Raw genomic sequence first — 20,329 nt, 5'->3', positions numbered from 1 at the left:
GGATCTCATGGAGGCATTTCCTCAACTGAAGCTCCTTTCTCTGTGATAACTCCAGCTGTGTCAAGTTGACACAAAAATAGCCAGTACAGTGGGTAAGCACACTGACTGTTCTTCCAAAGGTCCTGAGTTGCAATTCACCTGTAATAAGATCTGATGCCCTCTTCTGGTGCATCTGAAAACAGCTACAGTGTTCTTATGTATAATACATAAATCTTAAGAAAGAAAGAAAGAAAGAAAGAAAGAAAGAAAGAAAGAAAGAGAGAGAGAGAGAGAGAGAGAGAGAGAGAGAGAGAGAGAAAGAAAGAAAGAAGAAAGAACCTTCAACTCTTAATTTTTTTGCCTTCACTTTCCAAGTGCTGGGATTGCAGGCATACTCTACCACACCTGGCTTTGTAGGCTGACGTAAGTGCTATAAAGAGATACCTTTGTTTTGGGAAAGGATCTGAGTTCAATCCAAAGCACTCATCTAAAAAGAGAGGTGCGGTGACATGACACTATGATCCAAGCATGATGGAGGCAGGGAAAGAAGTACCCCTGGAATCTGAAGGTCAGCTAGCCTAGGCTAGCGAGCCCCAGGTCCTATAGAGAAAGACTGGTTTAAAAATGTGCTAGCCAGGCAATGGTGGCCTATACCTTTAAACCCAGTACTTGGGAGGCAGGCAGAGGCAGGTGGACCTCTAAGGTCAAGGTCAGCCGGGTCTACAAGGCTAGAGACAGACTCTTGTCTTGAAAAACAAATAAACAAAAACGAACTTCAAACATAGCTTTATACACCTTTAATCTCAGCAGTCAGAAGGCAGACAGGTAAATCTGAGGTTTAGCATGGTCTATAGAGCAAGTCTCAAGACAGCCAAGACTGCATAGAGAGACCCTGCCTCAAAACAAAACCAAAAAAGTAAAATGTGTCGCTGAAAAGGACTGACCTCACTTCTACAAGCACCCACAAAAAAACCTCAAGTAGTATCTTAGTTTTATTTCTGGTTTGTGTGACAAAATTTCCTAACAAAGCAAGTTATAAAAGATAGGGTTTATTTTAGCTTACAATTTCAGATTATGGTCTACCACTGCAGTCAAAGTGCCATCTAGTTTGGAGTAGATACGGATCGCATGTGTGCCTACATTTGAGTGTTTCTTTAAATGGTCCAGCAGTCAAATACAGGGAATAGTGATATCCACTTTTAGTCTGGTAATCAATTTAATTAACTTAAGGCAATCTCCTACAGACATGCCTCCAGACCAAACATAGTTAATTAATTCTCTGTGAAGATTTCTGAGGAATTCTGAGAGCTGAACTCAAGCGATCTGCTTACCTCTGTGCATCTCAAGCACTAGAATTAAATGCCCAGCACAGCTCTTATCCTTCTCAGAGAAGTCTACATTAAAACAATCACAGTCACTTTTTGTTCTAAATATCTGAGACAAATAGAAAAATCTGAAAATGGACACAGGAGTTATAACTCTTGAGAACATACTGCAGTTTCTTTTTAAGATTCTGTTAGAAGACTTCAGTAATGACTGAAACTCAATGAGCGCTTGTAGATTCTTTATGTGTGTACATGTTTATAAGTGGAGGTTAAGGTCGAAACAGAATGTCTTCCTCAAATCACACACCACAAAAAACAAAACAATTAAAACTGGAACCAAACAGCACATCTTTACTCCGAGCACTTGGGAGGCAAGGGCAGCAGCATCTGAGGAATTCTAACAGAGCCCGGTCTACAGAGTTTAAGGCCAGCCAAAGCTACACAGTGAGAACCTATCTCAAGACTCCACCAATCCACAAATGAAAACAATAGAAAGACCAACCAAATACAGGAATTTAAATCAAGTGTTTTTCTTAGATTATTTAAATATGTGTCTAAGTCAAGGTATCCAGGTCAGTCTCAAACTTTCTGAGACTCCTGTCTGCTCTGTCCCCTGAGTTTTGAGATTATAAGAAGAAATGAACACCAACTGGTTCTGAATATTTGAAGCTGTTTTGTGGCAAAAATCATGGTTTAGTTCTTTCTGTGTCCTAATATTTAATTTATGTATTGTGGTTCAGTCAGCAACACTGCTTGCTGTGTCAGGCTAATGGGATGAGTTTGATCCCCAGGATGCACAGGTTCTACAAAACTGTCCTCAGACCTACATACACAGTACCACATACATAATATATGTAATAATATAGAAAATAAAAATTAAAAAACTGTACCTCTAAAAAAAGTAGAGGATTTACCAGCATTTACAGAGATTTTGGAGAACTGGGATGAAGTTGGTCAACAAAATATAAAGGTATAATTGGAAAGAATAAATGCTCTGTTACACAGCAGGGTAATCACAAGTTTTATTTTTAATCTGAAATTTTAAAAAGAGCCAAATGAGGGGAATTCAAATGCTCTCACAACAAGGAAATGATGAATGTTTAAAGGGATAGATATGCTCATTACCCTAAACTCATCACCCAGATAACATGTAAAACCAGCAGACTGTAGCCCGTATACATGTGCACTAATTATGTGTTAATTAATAATTTTTAACATGGAGGCATGGAGCTGAAGTGATGGTCAGCAGTTAAAAGCAACTGCTGCTCTTCCAAAAGCCCTGGCTTCTCTCTCTGTACCCACTCCGAGCAGCTCCTAGGTGTCTGCAGTACCAGTCATGAGACTGATCTCTAAGAGCATCTGCACAGACATGACACATAACCACAAATACACATGAATCCTAAAAAAGATTAAAAAATTTAAAAAAAATGTATATTTTTTTCATTAAAATATTGTGAGTCATAGCTAAGTATGGTGATATACACATACAATCCTGGCATTCAAAAAGTAGACACAGGAGGGTCAAAAGGCTCAAGGTCATACTCAACTACACAGTGTAAAGCTACACGATGTAAGACCCGTTTAAAAATCACAACAAAATAAAGACTTAAGCCATAAACGGGGAGAACACTTTGAAAAGCCTAACTCCACTGCTTCAATGGCTTGAACAGAAGGTGGCAAACAGGCACACAGAGAAGATGCCCATCTTTAACAATAAGTGCAAATTAAACAAGGAGACAGCTATACACTATCAGCACAATAAAATGGAAGATATTGACCACTGATGAAGAATGAAGGCCTAAGACAACATAGAAGAGAATACAAGAATGCCAACTCTTGGCAGTTTCTAGGGAGTCAGAGCTATACCATAATTTACATATTGTACTCGGGTATTTATCCATCCAAGGGTAAAGACAGTAAGCTTGGAGCTGGAAAGATGGCTCAGAGGTTAAGACCTCTTCTACCCATAGGTCCTGAGTTCTATTCCCAGAAACCACATCATGGCTCATAACCATCTCTCTATAATGTTATCTGGTACCCTCTTTCAGCATACATGGACATACATGAAGGCAGAATACTGTATACATAAGAACTAAATAAATCTTTAAAAATAAAAAAGCCCAAACCATAAACACCCAAATGTCTCTCAATACATGAATAGATAAACAAAAGTAGTAAATACCTACAATAAAACACTATTCAATAATGGAAAAGTGTTTTCTGAGATTAGAATAATGAACTATATGATATAAGCAACAATACAGGTAGTCAGTAATTATGCTAAATTATGATTTCTTGGACATATATGTATAAAAACAAATATCACAACACAAATATCAAACTGTATACTTCATCGTTTTTTTTTAAGATTTATTTATTTATTATATGTAAGTACACTGTAGCTGTCTTCAGACACATCAGAAGAGGGAGTCAGATCTCATTACAGATGGTTGTGAGCCACCATGTGGTTGCTGGGATTTGAACTCTGGACCTTCGGGAAGAGCAATCAGGTGCTCTTACCCACTGAGCCATCTCACCAGCCCATACTTCATCTTTTTGATACAGGGTCTCACTACATGATTCTGACTGGCCTGGAACTAGCTATGGAGACCAGGATGGCCTCAAACTCAGATATCCACCCACCTCTGCCTTCTGAGTGTTCTACCTCACCTAGAACAAACACCATCATCATCGACAGAGTTTGGTAGAGGCCAGAGGAGAACCTGTAGGAGTCAGTTCTTTCCTTCCATCCCTTGGGTCCTGAGCACCAGGTCTTGAGGCTCTGAGACAGTTAACTATATTTATTTAGGTTTGAGTCATCTTGCCAATTTCTACCCCACCCTATCCCTTTTTAAAAAACAGTATCTCATGGAATTGGAGAGCTGGCTCAGCAGTTAAGAATACCAGTAACCTTCCCAGAGGGCCGAAGTTTTAATTCTCAGCATCCGTATGACGCTCAAAACTGTCCCTATTTAAGTCCCTATTCCAGTCAATCTGACATCTTTTTTTGTTTGTTTTGTTTTGTTTTTGGAGACAGAGTTTCTCTCTGTGTAGCCCTGGCTGTCCTGGAACTCACTTTGTAGACCAGACTGGTCTCCAACTCAGAAATCCACCAGCCTCTGCCTCCAGAGTGCTGGAAATAAAGGCGTGCGCCACCACGCCCGGCTGACATTTTCTTTTTAGTCTACTCATGCACCAGGCATAAGCATAAAAAAAAAAAAAATTAAGACTAACAAAAGAAAATCATACTCAGAGATATAAGACACATTAAAAAGGATCTTGCTGGGTGTGGTAGCCCATGCCTTTAATCTCAAAACTTAGGAGGCAGAGGCAGGCAGCTCTCTTGAGATCCAGGCCAGCCTGGTCTACTCCAGGGTTATAAAGAGAAACCCTGTGTTAAAAAAAAACAAAAAGGATCAAAGGATTCCAAGATGCAAGCCCATACAGGCTGTAATTTCATAAACTTCCTGATTACAGCATGTGCTACCACACTGTGCACTATTATATATTATACTTAAAGTATTTTAAGAATAGCTGGACAGGTATGGCAGCTCGTACCTCCAGACTCAACACTCAGGAGCCAGGGCAGGAGGAGTGTCAGGAGTTAAAAGCAAGCTGGGGCTATGGTGTGAGTAATGGGGTGAGCGTGGAAAAGAATGAGAAGGGAAGAAAGATGCTCTCCTGATACACTATTTAATACAGATCAGTCTCAAAGCCATTACCACTCTTGAGCCACACAGGAATGACTACGTACTATGTAATATATATGCAACTCTCCCCCTCATTTAAATTAAAAAAAAAAACAAACTTTTATTTTCAAAATAAAACAGGAACAGCTTTACCTTGAGGTCAGTTTATTCAGCTACCATTTTTGAATGATAAAGATAGCAAGGCAAATATGAATTATTTGCACAAATTGCATTGTCTTTTTGAAGATTAGGGTGATGCAATTCTCTAAGTTTTTACTATTTTTTTTAAAAAGATTTATTTATTGATTATATGTAAGTACACTGTAGCTGTCTTCAGACACACCAGAAGAGGGAGTCAGATCTCATTACATTACGGATGGTTGTTAGCCACCATGTGGTTGCTGGGGTTTGATCTCCGGACCTTTGGAAGAGCAGTCGGGTGCTCTTACCCACTGAGCCATCTCACCAGCCCCAGTTTTTACTATTTTTAACATTATTTATTCTCTTTTCTGTGTGTGAGCATGCAATGGCATATCTATGGAAGTCAGTTTTCTCCTTCTAATACATAGGTCCCAGGAACCAAATAGGTAATGAGTGTTTGGGTCAAGTGCTTTATCCTGGAGCCATCTTGCCAGCCCCTACACTAAGTCTTTATTCACACCCAAATGATTGCCCCCTTGACTCTCAAATACCTGTTTCAGCTATTGCCCCAATTTCATCAAGTTAAAACCTTCTCAAAAAGACGACATGTGTTCTCTTCAGCCCAGGGCGGTGCGGTGCAACGCTCTTTACTGTTAGTCAAACACCTTCACAATGCAAGATAAAAAGGCTCCTTTCACTGCACAGCACCCTTACTGTCTGTCACACCTGTTTCTGCTGATCACGCATCTTGGCTGTATCTCCATCACTAGCTCCTCATACTGCAGCCATTTGAGCATTGAGAATTCCAGAGGTATACAGTGGAAGACCTAGACTGTCAGGCCTGATTGCTTTGCTGTTTTCTATGCTGCTCTTAGGAGATCATTTCCATGTTTTGTCCCAACCATAAGTCTCTCAAATATTCTTTCTCTAAATAATTTTATTTTTAACCTTTACTAGTTCTAGAGAGGTTTGAGAATGTTTTCATCACATTCACCTCCCTCATCCAACTCTTCCACACTCAATCCCCTTTCCTAGGCAGTTGTAGTTTGTTTTAAACAATCTTTATGTATAGCTAGTGCTGGCCTATAATTTGATTCGTGGGTCAGGTTGTCCTCAAACTCTCAATTGTGCAGTCACCTTCCAATTGCTGGGTTTATAGACATGTACCACTAAGGCCAATCTGCCACATTAATTTCTTTTTTAAAACCACAATTAATATTTTCATTTGTTATTGCCTTAACACTGATCACACTATAATTTAAATACTCAATAATATATATCCAATATATCTCTTTGAACTGCTTCATACTATTCTATTAGTCAAGTAACATTTTCTGAGGGTTGGGATCTCACAGTACCCACATCTACACATGCAACAAGCTCACTCTTATCAGAAGTGTCATCTTCAATACATCTTTTCCCTAAAATCCTTAAAATTCCAATTGTTAGGAGGCAGACTCTATCTACTTTACCTGTGTGACACTCATTGCAGATAAATTTCCCTCGAGGCATCTCGGTGAGGCCAAGGCACTCCAAGTGGAAAGCCCCACAGCACTGAGCCTCACATAACAGCAGCTCACCCAGCTTCTCACAGTTCTGTGAAGGAAAACAAACAAACACATCTGTAGAAAGACTTTAGGAAATTCCCAAATGAAGAGTCCTGATGAGATCAGAAGTTAAGAAATATATTTCCAGCTGGGCAGTGGTGATGCATGCCTTTAATCCCAGCGCTTTGGAGTCCTGATGAGATCAAAAGTTAAGAAATATATTTCCAGCTGGGCAGTGGTGATGCATGCCTTTAATCCCAGCGCTTTGGAGGCAGAGACAGGCAGATTTCTGAGTTCAAGGCCAGCCTGGTCTACACAGAGAAACCCTGTCTCAAAAAACCAAACCAAACCAAACCAAGCCAAATAACAAAAACAAACAAAACAAATCAAAAAAAGAAATATCTTTCCAAAACCTATGAAATCCCCTTATTTATTCAACTAATATTTATAATTAAATATTATAATCCTTCCTACAAGGCACAGGAAGATCTCTGGTTTTTACACAGAGAGATGATACAAACAAATGATTGAGAAACAAACATCTCAGTTACTTTCCTTGGCTGTGATAAACACCCCAACAGAGAAACTTAATTCTGGCTCACAGTTTTAAGATATACTCGACTATGGTGGGGAGGTCAAGGTAGCAGGAGCTAGATGTAGCTGGTCATACACCATCCATGATCAGGAACCAGACAGAAAGTCAGTCTAGAATCTTAGCCAATGAAATGAGATCATCCATCCATAGTGAGCAAATTTCCCCACTTTAATTAACCTATCAAGATAATATCCCTTATCATCAAGACCAAAGAATGAATAATCCCTCACAGGTGTGCTTGGAGATGATTCCAAATCCTGACAAGTTGATAATCAACACTAATGATAATACAAGAAAGAGATAAGCTAACGATAAGTCAGCTACCTGGGCTCTGTTGATGAGAGATGACCTCTTAGATCAGGCTCTGAATGTTCAAGTTAGGTGTGTAAAGAGACAAAGGGAGGGAGCAAGTACCAAGTCCACAGGTAGGAAAATTTGACAGAAACCAAAGAAAGCCTCTGTTACTTTACGAAAGCAATTTACAGGTCATATCTGACAGGAAATGACATTTAAAAAAGGCACATGGGTCCATAATTTCAGATGTTATCCTAATTGCACAGATGTACCATTAGGAACTTTTGTTAAAGGCTGACCTTAGGTGTTTATTTTTAAAAAGATTCCTACAGCTAGTACTTAGTGGACAATAAATCAGAAAGCTGTGAAGGAGGTAATATCAGCTGGATTTGGATCCTAAAAGTTCCAAAATATGAAAAGCACTCTCAGATGTATCTCAAATTACTTCATTAAAAAACAAACAACAAACAAACAACACCAAACAAAAACAAAACAAAACCCCTCACACCCCTTCTCTTTATCCCTCTTATTGGGAACCAAACATAAAGTTTTGGGAGCACGTCAAGGGAGAGATCACAGTACTGACTAAGAGAATCTCATAGAGGGTATGGTATCACCAAAGGAAGAAGAGCCTTATGAAATGAATCTCTCATTATGAAAATCTTGCAAATTCCCAATGTTTGTTACTTTTTATTCCACTTATATCCACACAGTAATCAGCAATAAAATAGTAAAACAAATTAAAATTATACTATCAACTAAGACACCCTGATAATAAAATCTGTAACACCAAAGTCTTTATACAAAATGACATAGAGAATGCATAATATATGTATGCACAATCCTCTTGTATACTTTAAAGCACTTTTAATTATATACATATAATTGCTAGCATACATGCTAGTAGTTGATATACTCTGTTTTTCAATGAACAACAAAAAGGAGTCTGTATGAAGCCACAGAAACAACTCAGTTAGTAAAATGTGTGCTGAGCAAGCACAAGGAACTCAGTGCAATCGCCAGACCCACACAAAAAGCTGGGCACAGAGGTACGCACGTGTACACCCAGAGCTCAACAAACAGATGGACAGATTCCTGCCTGAATCTTGCTGGCCAGCCTGCCTACCTAAACATAAGTGCTAGATCCCAGTGAAAGATCCTGCATCAAAAATCAAAATGGACCAAGCATAGCATAGCTGTGTACGGCTTTTTCCCAACACCCAGGAGACAGAGGAAAGATCTCTATGAGATAAGTTCTTTATAAATTAAATTCTAGGCCAGCCAGGATACATAGACTTTGTCTCAAATGAGAAATGCAGTGGGCCACTCCAGAGGAATAATGCCCCACTTTGGCTTTTGGCTTCCACCATGCACAGGGCACACATATACATCCACACACATACATACTCAGTCACAAAATACAAACACCTACACACAGAATATGTGTACCCCTCCAAATAAGTCCATAGATGTTTAGTACAAACCCAGTCATCAACTGCTATATAGTACACACCACAAACACTGTAACAAAAATTTCCTAAAATATTTTCCATCTATACAATTAGAAGAATCCATCAAAACCAAGATCTATTATCTATAAGAAATCAAATCAGCAGCCAGGGACACGTAGGTAGACTTCTGGGTTCAAAGCCAGCCTGGTCAACAAAATTCTAAGGCAGCAAGGGATATATATACAAGGAGAAACCCGGTCCTAAGGATGGGTTGGGGGTGGGGAGCTCAAAGAAACAAAAGGTCTTAGTAGTCAAGTCTAAATAAACAAGTAGGAAAATGTTTGGGAGAATGGTAACCAAACTTAGGACATTAATGTAGTAGATATTATTCTCAAATTTTTGACTCTCCTATTATCAATTACTCCCAAATAAAAGGTAAAAATGTCTCAGATTTCTGTACTTATTTCTGTATTTATTTATTTTTTGGTTTATTGAGACAGGATTTCTCTGTATAGCCCGGGCTGTCCTCGAACTCACTTTGTAGACCAGGCTGGCCTTGAACTCAGAAATCCGCCTGCCTCTGCCTCCTGAGTGCTGGAATTAAAGGCATGTGCCACCACGCCCAGCTAGATTTCTGTATTTATATATTGAGGGTCAATGACAGTTTTTATCTAGTAAGCAAATTTATACTCAGCTTAAAATAGGAAAATTTCAATTACAGTACAAATTGAATACTTTTCAAATTAACTACATGGTTCCCTCTAACCTCTTAATTGGGATGAGCACATGATTTAACTTTTGAACTGTATACAAACAAATTATATCAAAGAAGTGCTACAAATTATATCAAGACAACAAATGTACTTACATCACATAATCCAGCAAGCATGGACCATAGGGGTACCTGAGTACCCACTTCCTTCTGCTCCACTTGCAGCTTAAAATAACCATCAACTTAACACTGCCTATACCTCTCAAGTACTGAAATTACAGATGTGTGCCACAACACACAGGCTTAATTGTTTTTTTAAAGCCAGGGTCTCACTGTTTAGCCCTCAATGGCTTGGAATTTGCTATGTAGACTGCTATGCTATGCTGACTTCAGACTCAAAGACTCACCTGGCTCTGTGTTTTGAATGCTTGTACTAAATGGGGTACCACACTGTTTGGCAAATATTGTAAATGTACTTACACTCTGGCTTGTCTTATCAATAACTAATTGAGTGCATAACTACCTTTTAGGATTAACACAACATTTGGGATTTAGTCCAAACATGGAAAACATTCTTTTTTCTTTTCAAGACAGGGTATCAATATGAAGTATGCATGTCCTGGAACTCATTATGGAGACCAGGCTAGGCTCAAACTCACAGACATTTGCCTGCCTCTGCCTCCATACTGCTGGGATTAAAGGCATGGAACACCCTGCCTGGTTCAGGTAAACATTCCCACTGTAGAGAATATGAATGTGCAAAGACAATGGGGTGATCTATCTCAGCAACATCCTATAGCCTGGGTTTACTTTTCAGTTGTTTTAGTTAAAAACAGCAGGGTCCAGGTCCAGTGAATGCCAAAGCAGGCAGGTCTGAGTTTTAGGCCAGGCTGCTCAATACTGCAAACTTGGGGCCACCCAGGGCTGCAAAATGAGATCCTGTCTTAAAAAATAAAAGCAAGGGGGCTGGAGAGATGGCAACCACATGGTGACTCACAACCATCTGTAACGGGATCTGATACCCTCCTTTTGTGTGTCTGAAGACAGCTACAGTGTACTCACATACATAAAACAAAACCCCAGGCCCCCACCAAAACAAAACAAAACAAAAAACAACAACAAAAAATCCAACAACAAATAAATAAATACGGCAGCAGAGCAAGCGAATCAGTCAGTAATGTGCCTGCCTTGTAAGCACGGGACTTGAGTTCAAATTCTTAGAACTCACATAAAAAGCTGAGCATCCAGTGTGCTTATAATCCCAGCAGTGCTGAGATGTGGAGAGAGGAAGGACAAACAGAGTCCCTGGATGGGCACAGTCAATACAGCTGGACCAGTGACAGGCCCTGTTCCAAACAAAACGTGTCAGTCACCTGAGGATCTCCTGCCAAAGCCACCCACCCACACCTGCACATCCACCTATCAGATTTTTCACAATGTCAGATTTTAAAAATTTTAATAGATAAGTCAAAAACTAGTATCTCACAAAGCTATTAAAGAGATATAGCATAACAGGACTCAAAAAGTCTAGGCGTGAATCCAGAACGCACCAAGACCACATGCAACTTATTTAATTCAATCTCTTGTTTAATTCAGTTTACTCATATGCAGAATGGGAGTAATTTAAAAACTCTGCCATAAAATGCATGTTGTAAGGATTATAAATTAAAAGATTATAATATTATAAGGATTATAAATATTAAGCGAATCAAAGAAAAAAGTTGAAAACTATCAAGAAACATTTCTAATTAAAGAGAAAAGTCCATTGAGTAGAGGATACACATCTAAAATCCCAGTACTTGGGAGGTAGAGGCAGAAGGACATAGACAGCGGTCAGGGCCAGCCTAGGCTATGTGAGACTCTCTCAAAAACTAAAAACCAACCAAACAAACAAACAACCAAGAGGAGGAAGAAATTTATTCTAAAGTATTGACAGATGGATGATAAGAAAATTATTTCTCACTGAGTAATACTATCTCTCTCTCTGCTTCAGGGATATATGCCCATGGGCCACGTGGGCAGACTGTAAGCAGTATCAGTTACTTCCTTCTTCTTGCTTTTCAAAAGCGATAAGACTTATGATGGCCTTTAGGGGCTCCTTAGGAATCATATTGAGCATTTTCTCTAACCAAGATATGGTCTTTTAAGAGAGATAAAGAGCCTGTCTCAAAAAAGTACACATGCAACAAAAAGTAAGACAAACATCTCCTACCTGACACACATTCTCCTTGAGTGCCGCTCCTCCGCCTCTTTCACCCTGCAGTTTTTTGGATGCAGACATCCCAGGATCATGTTCTACACCCTCTTCAAGAATCTCCTTGGGGCTGGCAGCAGTCCTGTGAATCAGCAGTTCTCCCTTGCAGAGAAAAAATAATTTCCCACATCTGTATTATTGATGTCTCCTCCATCTGACCCCCTCCTCCCTCTGGGCTGCTATTTGTCTAACCATTAAGCACTTACAGATGTTCAGCCAATCACGCGGGCGGACTGCATGCAATGTTAGTTCTAACCCTGCTGTGATTGGACGGGTAGTGGGCGCCTCATGCCCTGCCACTAACTGCTCTGAGGCTGTTCCACTGGAACTTTTTTGAGCTGTTCCATTTAAAGGTTTCACTAAGGGAGAGAAAACATTCTTAAGTTTATTTGATTACTTATTTGTCCTTCCAAGATCCGTGTTTCCTAGGCAATGCCCCCCTTGGGCATTCTATGCAAATTAGAAAGAAAACACTCTGCATCAACATCTGTGATGCTCACTCCCTGGTTCTAATTCTACTTTCACCTTGAATTCAAAAGCTAGAGAGCATCAGGGACTGCACTAATGCTCTGTACACACTTGTTTTCAATGGTTTTGAAAGCTGATGTTCATGAACATCCCAAATTAAACAACTGATGGCCAGGAAATAAGCATATGGAATTTTCTGTTAAATGCAGCAGTCTTAACTTTTATAGGGCATTGTTTAGGATCATTCAGATTATTTGCTTATTTAGCCCTATACTCTCTGGTTTACTTATTAAGGCCAACAAGTTGCATATATTGTATCTTCTATCAAGAGCACAGGCTATTTCCTTTTTAAAGGGGCTATATGAACAGTTGAAATACGTATTTTGCTAGGAATGGGCTCTCAATAAGACAAGATTCCTGATACCTAATTAGTCCTCTCAATAGAACACTATTCTTGGATCCATGGGAGAGGGGAGGGGACTTCTAGTGTGGGAAGTTGATTCTCTCTGGAAGGTCAAAGGTGAGAACTGAGTGGTACCTCCGAGCTGGGTGTGTCTTTTGTTAAGTTCTCCTTCTTCACTTTTTTATAGTGCACTCGGGCTGTGACAAGCCTCTGTCGTTTTCGTTTCCTTGGTTTATCAAATATCTTGGTAGTGCCTATAACAGGATAACAAATGTTATGTAACAGTTATTCAAATATATGTCCAAGAACGGTTATCCTTAAATTAAAATTTAAAAACCACCGATTAAAGTAAAACTCAATTTAAAAATGTATTTATAATGACTACAATAACATAAACATATATGTTTTTCTTTTTCTTTTCGTTTTCCTTTGAGACAGAGTCCTTCCTGGCTGTAGAGCAGGCTAGCCTTGGACTGACAGAAATATACTTGCCTCTACTGGGATAAAGGTGTATATGAACACTCTCAAGCATCAATAAGTTTTTATCTTATTAGAAAACCATTATTTAAAACACAGAGCTAAAAGCTCGTATTGTTATTTTAAGACTCATAATGATGGTTTAATTGCAACTTAATCACTTTAAAAAAAAAAAAGAGTCCTGGAAAGGAAGAAATATCAACGAAAAGTAAATATAATAACTTTCAAAAAAATTTTACTTGTATAATGTGCTTATATAGTGTTGAGGGAAGCCAGAAAAGGGTATTGAATTTCCCTGGAGCTGCAACTATAGGTAGTTGTAAATGGCCTTAGGTGGGTTCTAGGAATCGATCCCAGATCACCTTTTATAAGAGCAGCAGGAACTCTTAACCACTGAGGCAACTCTCCAGACTGGAAGGACTTTTTTGAACTCTATAAAATGTTGCTGCTGAATTTTGAATAATCTTTCATGTTAATAATATTTCAACTAAAGCCGGGCATGGTGGCCCATGCCTTTAATCCCAGCACTCGGGAGGCAGAGACAGGCGGATTTCTGAGTTCCAGGCCAGCCTGGTCTACAAAGTGAGTTCCAGGGCAGCCAGGGCTACACAGAGAAACCCTGTCTCAAAAAATCAAAAAAAAAAAAAAAAAAATCAACTAAAATAATGTTTTTCAGTACATTATCCAGTTTCAAATATTTTCTGTAAGGTAAAAAGTAAAATTCATTTAATGTTATGTAACTAGTAGGGAAAATTAGGAGGACTTCACATAAATTAAAAAGCAAAAGTATAGGTTATAAAACAAAGTAAGGGCCAGGGAGATGACTGGCTGACAAGGATATAAACCTTTCAAGTCAAGATGGTGGAGGACAGAATCAACTAGTAATCCTCAACGCTGCACACATGCAAATGTTGTGTGTTATACTGTGTACAAAACTAAAGCAATTTAATCAAGGTATGGAGGAACAGTTCTAAAATCCAATCACTTGGGAAGTAGAAGGGGGAGGATCCGGAATGCAAAAGTCACCCTTACCTACTTAGGAACTTTGAAGCTAGCCTGGGTTATAGAAGACGATTTTTTGGAGAAAAAGAAAAAAGGTTTAAGTATGGTGGTGCACACCTTTAGCCCTAGCACTATGGAAGCAGAGGCAGGTAAGCGGAGTTCAAGGAGAGCTTAGTCAGCCTAGTCTACACAGAGGATCTCATCTCAAGAATTACATGACAGAAGGACAGAATATCACACACATATAAAAATGCAGGCAAAATACATACAAAAGACTTTCACTTAGAGTTTAAATGCATTGTACGACAAGAAGTACAGTAAATGCACTTACCATGCAGGAAAAACTCTAGTCCCTAGGTTCTAGACTGTACACTACAAGTTAAGATCTAAGATGGGGACTGGGGACATAGCTTAGTCATAAAATGCTCCTGCATGGGGATCTGAGTTCAATCCTCAGAACCCATGTAAAAGAAACTCAGCATGGTGGCATGGGAAGACAGGAGGCAGGACTGGTTATTTAGGCATGTAGCCCAGAGTACTTAAAGAGGCTAAAGAAGGAAGATAGTTACTGTACGCAGCTCAGTTATATAGGAAGCTCCAGACAAGCCCTGACTTTTAAGTCTAAGACCTGATCATAAAAAAAGCAAAAATAGCTGGGCAGTGGTGGCGCACGCATGCCTTTATTCCCAGCACATTGGAGGCAGAGGCAGGCAGATCTCTGAGTTCGAGGCCAGTCTGGTCTACAGAGTGAGTTCCAGGACAGCCAGGGATACACAGAGCAACCCTGTCTCGAAAAATCAAAAAAACAAAAAAAGCAAAAATAACTCAAAATAGCATTAAGATTGAACCGGTAAGATCTGTCACGTGGGTGTAGGAAGAGATCTTCTACATTTTGTGGCTTAATTTGGGATTATCACTCAACAATATACAATGAATAAAAAAATCTCATCTGGCAAAATTAGGAAAAAAAATTCTAGTTTCTTAAATTCTTTGTTGAAGAAACAGCAAGGGAAATATATTAATATCATAAGGTATTTTATGATATTTACCAAATAAGCTAAATCTCCAACTTATGAGATCACTTTTCTAACATAAACTCAACAAATACCCAGGCCTTAATATTGTTGTGGGGCCACAAACTCAGTGGAGGCTGTCCATGGCCACGTGGAAAGATGGGGGGGGGGGGGATGGGAGGAGAGGGGGAGCAAAGGGGCGTGAGGCAAGAGGCAAGAAAGTGTGCATTGGTGTTTTGACTGCCTGTCCTCTGTGTGACAGTGTCAGGTCCTCAGGAGAGCAGCCATGTTCTTAACTGCTGTGCCATCTTCCCTGGCCACTGCAGGTGTTCTCTATGCTGTTTTTGCACATCGCTTTGAAGCAACAGTAACTTCTGAGTTTTATCAGCGCAATCAAACAAAACACAAAACCCCTTGTCCTTGTTTGATGTATACTAAATGGTTTAATATTTAATAATGGTGATATAAACACTAAATTTTTTTCCTGTAATTGACTGTCTTAGGAAGCAAGGTCTTAAAACTTATAACCTTTCCTCCTCACTGAGGACGTGTCCCTGTGATATGTTTTCTCAGAGACATCTCTCTGGCCCTAAACTGGGCTCCAAGAGCTTCTGAAGGTTCATCAGGCCTTCGGGAAAGCATCCTGAGCCCTGGCTATGTCAATACTCAGGGCATGCAGCTTGTTTCCAGACATGTAAGAGTCATGCCCAGCTTTGGTGCATTCATATTCTGGAGTGTTTCCTTTATTTTTCTATTTAATTTTATTTTTTTGAGACAGGGTCTCATATGTCTTTGGTTGGCCTAGAACATGCTATGTAGACCAGGCTGGCTTTGAATTAACAGAAATCAACAGCCTTTACCTTTTAAGTGTTATGCTGAAAACTGTGCACCAACACACTTGCCCTTCTTACTATGGACACAGGCTCACTGAAAACAGACAGAGCTATACATCTCTTGGAGATAGAATTAAAGGTGTTGAGAAGCTGGCCTATGTGGGTGTGAGATCTAACAGGCCAGTAAATCCTCTTAACTGCCAAGTTACTACCTCTCTAATCCATTTCCACTGTTGTAAGTAACATTCCCGTAATTGTAAAGTACTAAGACCGAGTTATACATACTTTAAAACCCATCTGAACAAATATATTATTATATAGTTATATAACTATAATTGGAATTGTGTTCCAGCTATTTTCTATCAAAAGCATTTTAAACTTGCTTGCTTTATAGTATTCTACTTCCTTAGCCACACCTGTTTGAACTATTTCAGGTTCTTTCATTTACTTCTGCTATCATCTGTGCTACAGTTACAATCTTTGTCCTTGTGTCATTAGAACAACTTTTTTTCCTGGTGCTCTAGAGCAAGGTCTTACAACATGGTTCAGACTGACATCAAACTAACGGCAGTCATTCTGCTGAATCTTCCAGAATGCTGAAGTCATAGGCATATGCCAATACACCTTGTTTATGTGGTACTGACAGTGGGACATGCAATACTGCATGAATGCCAGGCAAACACTCTGCCAAGTCAACTCTACCGGTAGGTAACCTTAAGTCTAGTGTCTTAAAATGACTAGGTTTACAGCACAGGTCTGGTTTTTTTTTTTTTTTTTTTTTTTTTTTTTTTTTTTTTTTTTTTTTTGGTTTTTTGAGGCAGGGTTTCTCTGTGTAGCCCTGGCTGTCCTGGAACTNCCTGGAACTCACTCTGTAGACCAGGTTGGCCTCGAACTCAGAAATCTGCCTGCCTCTGCCTCCCAAGTGCTGGGATTAAAGGCATGCGCCACCACTGCCTGGCTCAGGTCTGTTCTTAAAGTAGGATACCGTGACAGGGCCTGTTTGGGATGGGATTTGAGAGGCAGCCTCAATCTGCCTACTCGGTAGGGTCCTCAGACAATGAATGTTGTCATGAGTCAATGGAGTTCTCTGTTGACATCACTGGCTTCATGCTCTCTAATGTTCCAAAACTGGCGTTTCTCATTTATTAAAACAAAGAATGGGTGTGACAACCATGGCCTATACTTAAACCTACCATGTAATTTCATGAGCATTCTATATTGAAGCCAACTTTAGCATTTGATAGTATAATTTATACAGATATCAGATATAAATAATTCTAATATAGCAATGATATATGCAGTATTATAAAAATGATCTGCATCTTCAAAAACATTCTGCCATTTGTTTATAACTGGTGTGTGTATGTATGTGTGTGTACATGCTATGGCACACATATGGAGATCAGGGGAGGGTCCTAGGGATCAAACAGAGATTATTAAGACGTAGTAAGTGCCTTTAGTCATTAAAGACATCTTTCCTGCCCCTGATCTATAATCTTAATTCAGTTAAAACCCTTTATACTTCAAAAGAATGAGCAATTAATATTAAAGTAACCACTTTAATGTGTGATTTGTATTTCTTGAAAAAGAATCACATTATGTAGTAGAAAATATGATGGGTTTAACTCAAATGGGTGTGCACTGTCAGAAAAAAACACTTAACCAGCTAGGCGAGGGGGCACACACCCTTAATTCCAGGATTTGGGAGGCAGAGACAGATTTCAGTGAGTTTGAGGCCAGTCAAAGCAACAGTGAGACCCTCTTCTAAAGACACTTCACTGTACAGTTTGTACACTGTGCAGTGCTTGGTTTTGCACAATGAGGATTTTAGTCTGGCTGTCAGTTAATCTCAAGTGGTTAGCTCTGCTTGCAGGCAGCAACAATACTACGAACTCCTAGACTTAATCTTATCATTTCTGTTTTAACATTCTTGGTGGTTTGTATTTTTTTTGTTTTTGTTTTCTTATTTGTTAGAGTCTCATTTTACAGCCCTGACTGTCCTGGAACTCACCATGTAAACCCGGCTAGTCTCAAACTCTGTCTCTGTCTCCCAAGAGCTGGAATTAAACACATGTGCCACCATAATAGGTCTTTATGCTTAATCTCCATATGCTCCTAATTATAAGCAAATCTGTATCCACTCTAAAGTACTAAAAACAGTTTTCGAGGATGAATCCTTCAAAGGATAGAAAGTTCCAAGACAAATACGTGAGTTAACTAATGAGACTATTATCAATGCCACTGTTTCTGAGTGCTTTATGGAGATCAAAAATTATTAGTGTAGGTAACAGTCCAAGACTAAGAGAAGAATTAACATAATGACAGTTGCTAAGGAGGAAGCCCATGTCTCATGCATGCTGGGCAAGTCCTCTACTTATGACATAGATCCTAGAACCTGTATTGAAGAGAAAGCATTTTGGGTTTGTGTTGATTTGTTTTAGGGGTCTTGTCATCCAGCTCTGGCTGGCCTCGAATGCACTGTATAAACCAGGCTGGCCTTTCATTCACACATATCTGCCTGCTTCAGCTTACCAAGCACTGCGACTATATTGTACCACCTGCCTAGCTGTAGATACAAAATTCTTATGAGCTGAACCATATAGACGATTTTACAAAATACATAAAAGGATAGAAAAGAGCTGACATTATCTCCAAGCCATTTCCTTTAAAAACAAGCAAATTGATGGACTGGTAATTCTAATTGCCCATGACTAAAATCAACCAACATATTTGCTAACATGCATAACAATCAGATAATCATGGTACCAGAGTGGCTAAGAGTTAGTCATCCGATCACACCGGATGCCATATGCTCAAATTCATGTGATGGTTCAACAATGACTCTAAAGTCACGACATAGTTTGTGAAATTTCAAATCAAATCGTCCTTATCGCTTCTCAGCCTTTTGGCTAAGATCAAGTGTAGAATACGTCCTTAAGAGTCACTACAGGGGCTGGCTAAGTGGTATATGCTTTTAATCCCAGTATTTGGAGTCAGGCAGGCAGGCCTCTGTGAAGGTAGAAGTCAGCTAGTCTACAGTAAGACTCAAGACAGTGAGGGCTAGAAAGACACCATGTCTGAAAAAAAAAACAAAACAAAACAACAAGATGGGAGCAGCTATATCCAGAAAACAAAAGAAACTACTATACGTGCTCACTCTGGTCTACAAAGTAAGTTCAAGACTAGTCAGGTCTGCACTGTGAGACTTTGCTTTTGAAAAGCAACACAAGTCATAGGGTTAAGAACTGGAGAGTTCAAGCTGGCACAGAATGGGGAAGCTTACTCCATGCCAGCAAGCTTTCATGGTGCTAGAAGGTTCCAGTAAAGTGCTAGGGAAGCTACAAAACCTGCTAAGCAAGATGTGCCCACTGGTAAACCAGTGGCATGACTAACAGCAGTACAGTGGCCAACCATTTTTTGAGTGGATTTGAGGCCTGCTCCACTGAAGGGAATGCAAAATTGGTACTAAAAAGCTAATCAAATGCCCTGGGCTAGGTAGGAAGGTCATAGGCCGAGGATGGGAGAGGAGAACATCTGGATTGTTGTTCTGTGCTGGTGACTCAGTGCCATGCTACTCTCTAATGTGTATGTTTATAGGTTTATAGGCAGCAATCAGTGCTGCTTTCATCCCGGAGCAGAGCTTTCCCTTGCAGTTGGTAGGAGGTAAAGTAGACACTCAGGACAGGTCAAAGTGTGGAGAGTAAGTGCTGTTGAGTACTCTGCCCTAAATAGGACATCTACTTCAACCCCACCAAAGACTGGGGAACACTGGGGGAAGGGGGACAGAATGAAATCTAACAATCAAGGACAGGAGGAATGCCGTTGAACTCTGTCTTCAGATGTGACATGGCTGGTATGCTCATCAACTCAATAGTAGCTGTGATGATACAAGGTGAAGCCTGTCAATAATCCATTAGGGATGGGGAGGGACCTGTGAGACCCTCAGGGTTCCCTGAGGAAATCATGAAAGCTGAGGATAGCAGCAGGGAAACGAAGAATAGTTCCTTCAGTGGTATAGATACTAGTAACTCCTCCATGTTCCAGTCATTAATATCCCACCTATGCTCATGAAAGAAATTAAAGTTAGTATATCATGGAAATATAAAAATATAAAAGCCCACAAAAATATGAATGTTGTTGGGGGAT

At 39.6% G+C, this 20,329-nt stretch overlaps 1 protein-coding gene across 8 annotated transcripts in view; it reads right to left on the bottom strand.

The window, feature by feature from the left end:
- Nsd1 (nuclear receptor binding SET domain protein 1) overlaps positions 1–20,329 on the bottom strand; it is a 106,833-nt gene that overhangs the window by 29,690 nt on the left and 56,814 nt on the right. For all 8 annotated transcript variants that reach the window (XM_029468505.1, XM_021180996.2, XM_029468506.1 and 5 more), the window contains 3 exons: positions 12,994–13,112; positions 11,946–12,089; positions 6,607–6,730 (listed from right to left, as the gene is read on the bottom strand). In XM_029468505.1, coding sequence (XP_029324365.1) covers positions 6,607–6,730; positions 11,946–12,089; positions 12,994–13,112 — 387 coding nt within the window. The remainder of the gene's footprint in view (positions 1–6,606; positions 6,731–11,945; positions 12,090–12,993; positions 13,113–20,329) is intronic.

Source organism: Mus caroli, chromosome 13 (assembly GCF_900094665.2).
Source record: "Mus caroli chromosome 13, CAROLI_EIJ_v1.1, whole genome shotgun sequence".
In the NCBI taxonomy this organism is placed as follows: Eukaryota; Metazoa; Chordata; class Mammalia; order Rodentia; family Muridae; genus Mus; species Mus caroli.
The sequence above is the reverse complement of the archived record's forward strand: the minus strand, read 5'-3'. Positions and strand labels throughout refer to the sequence as shown.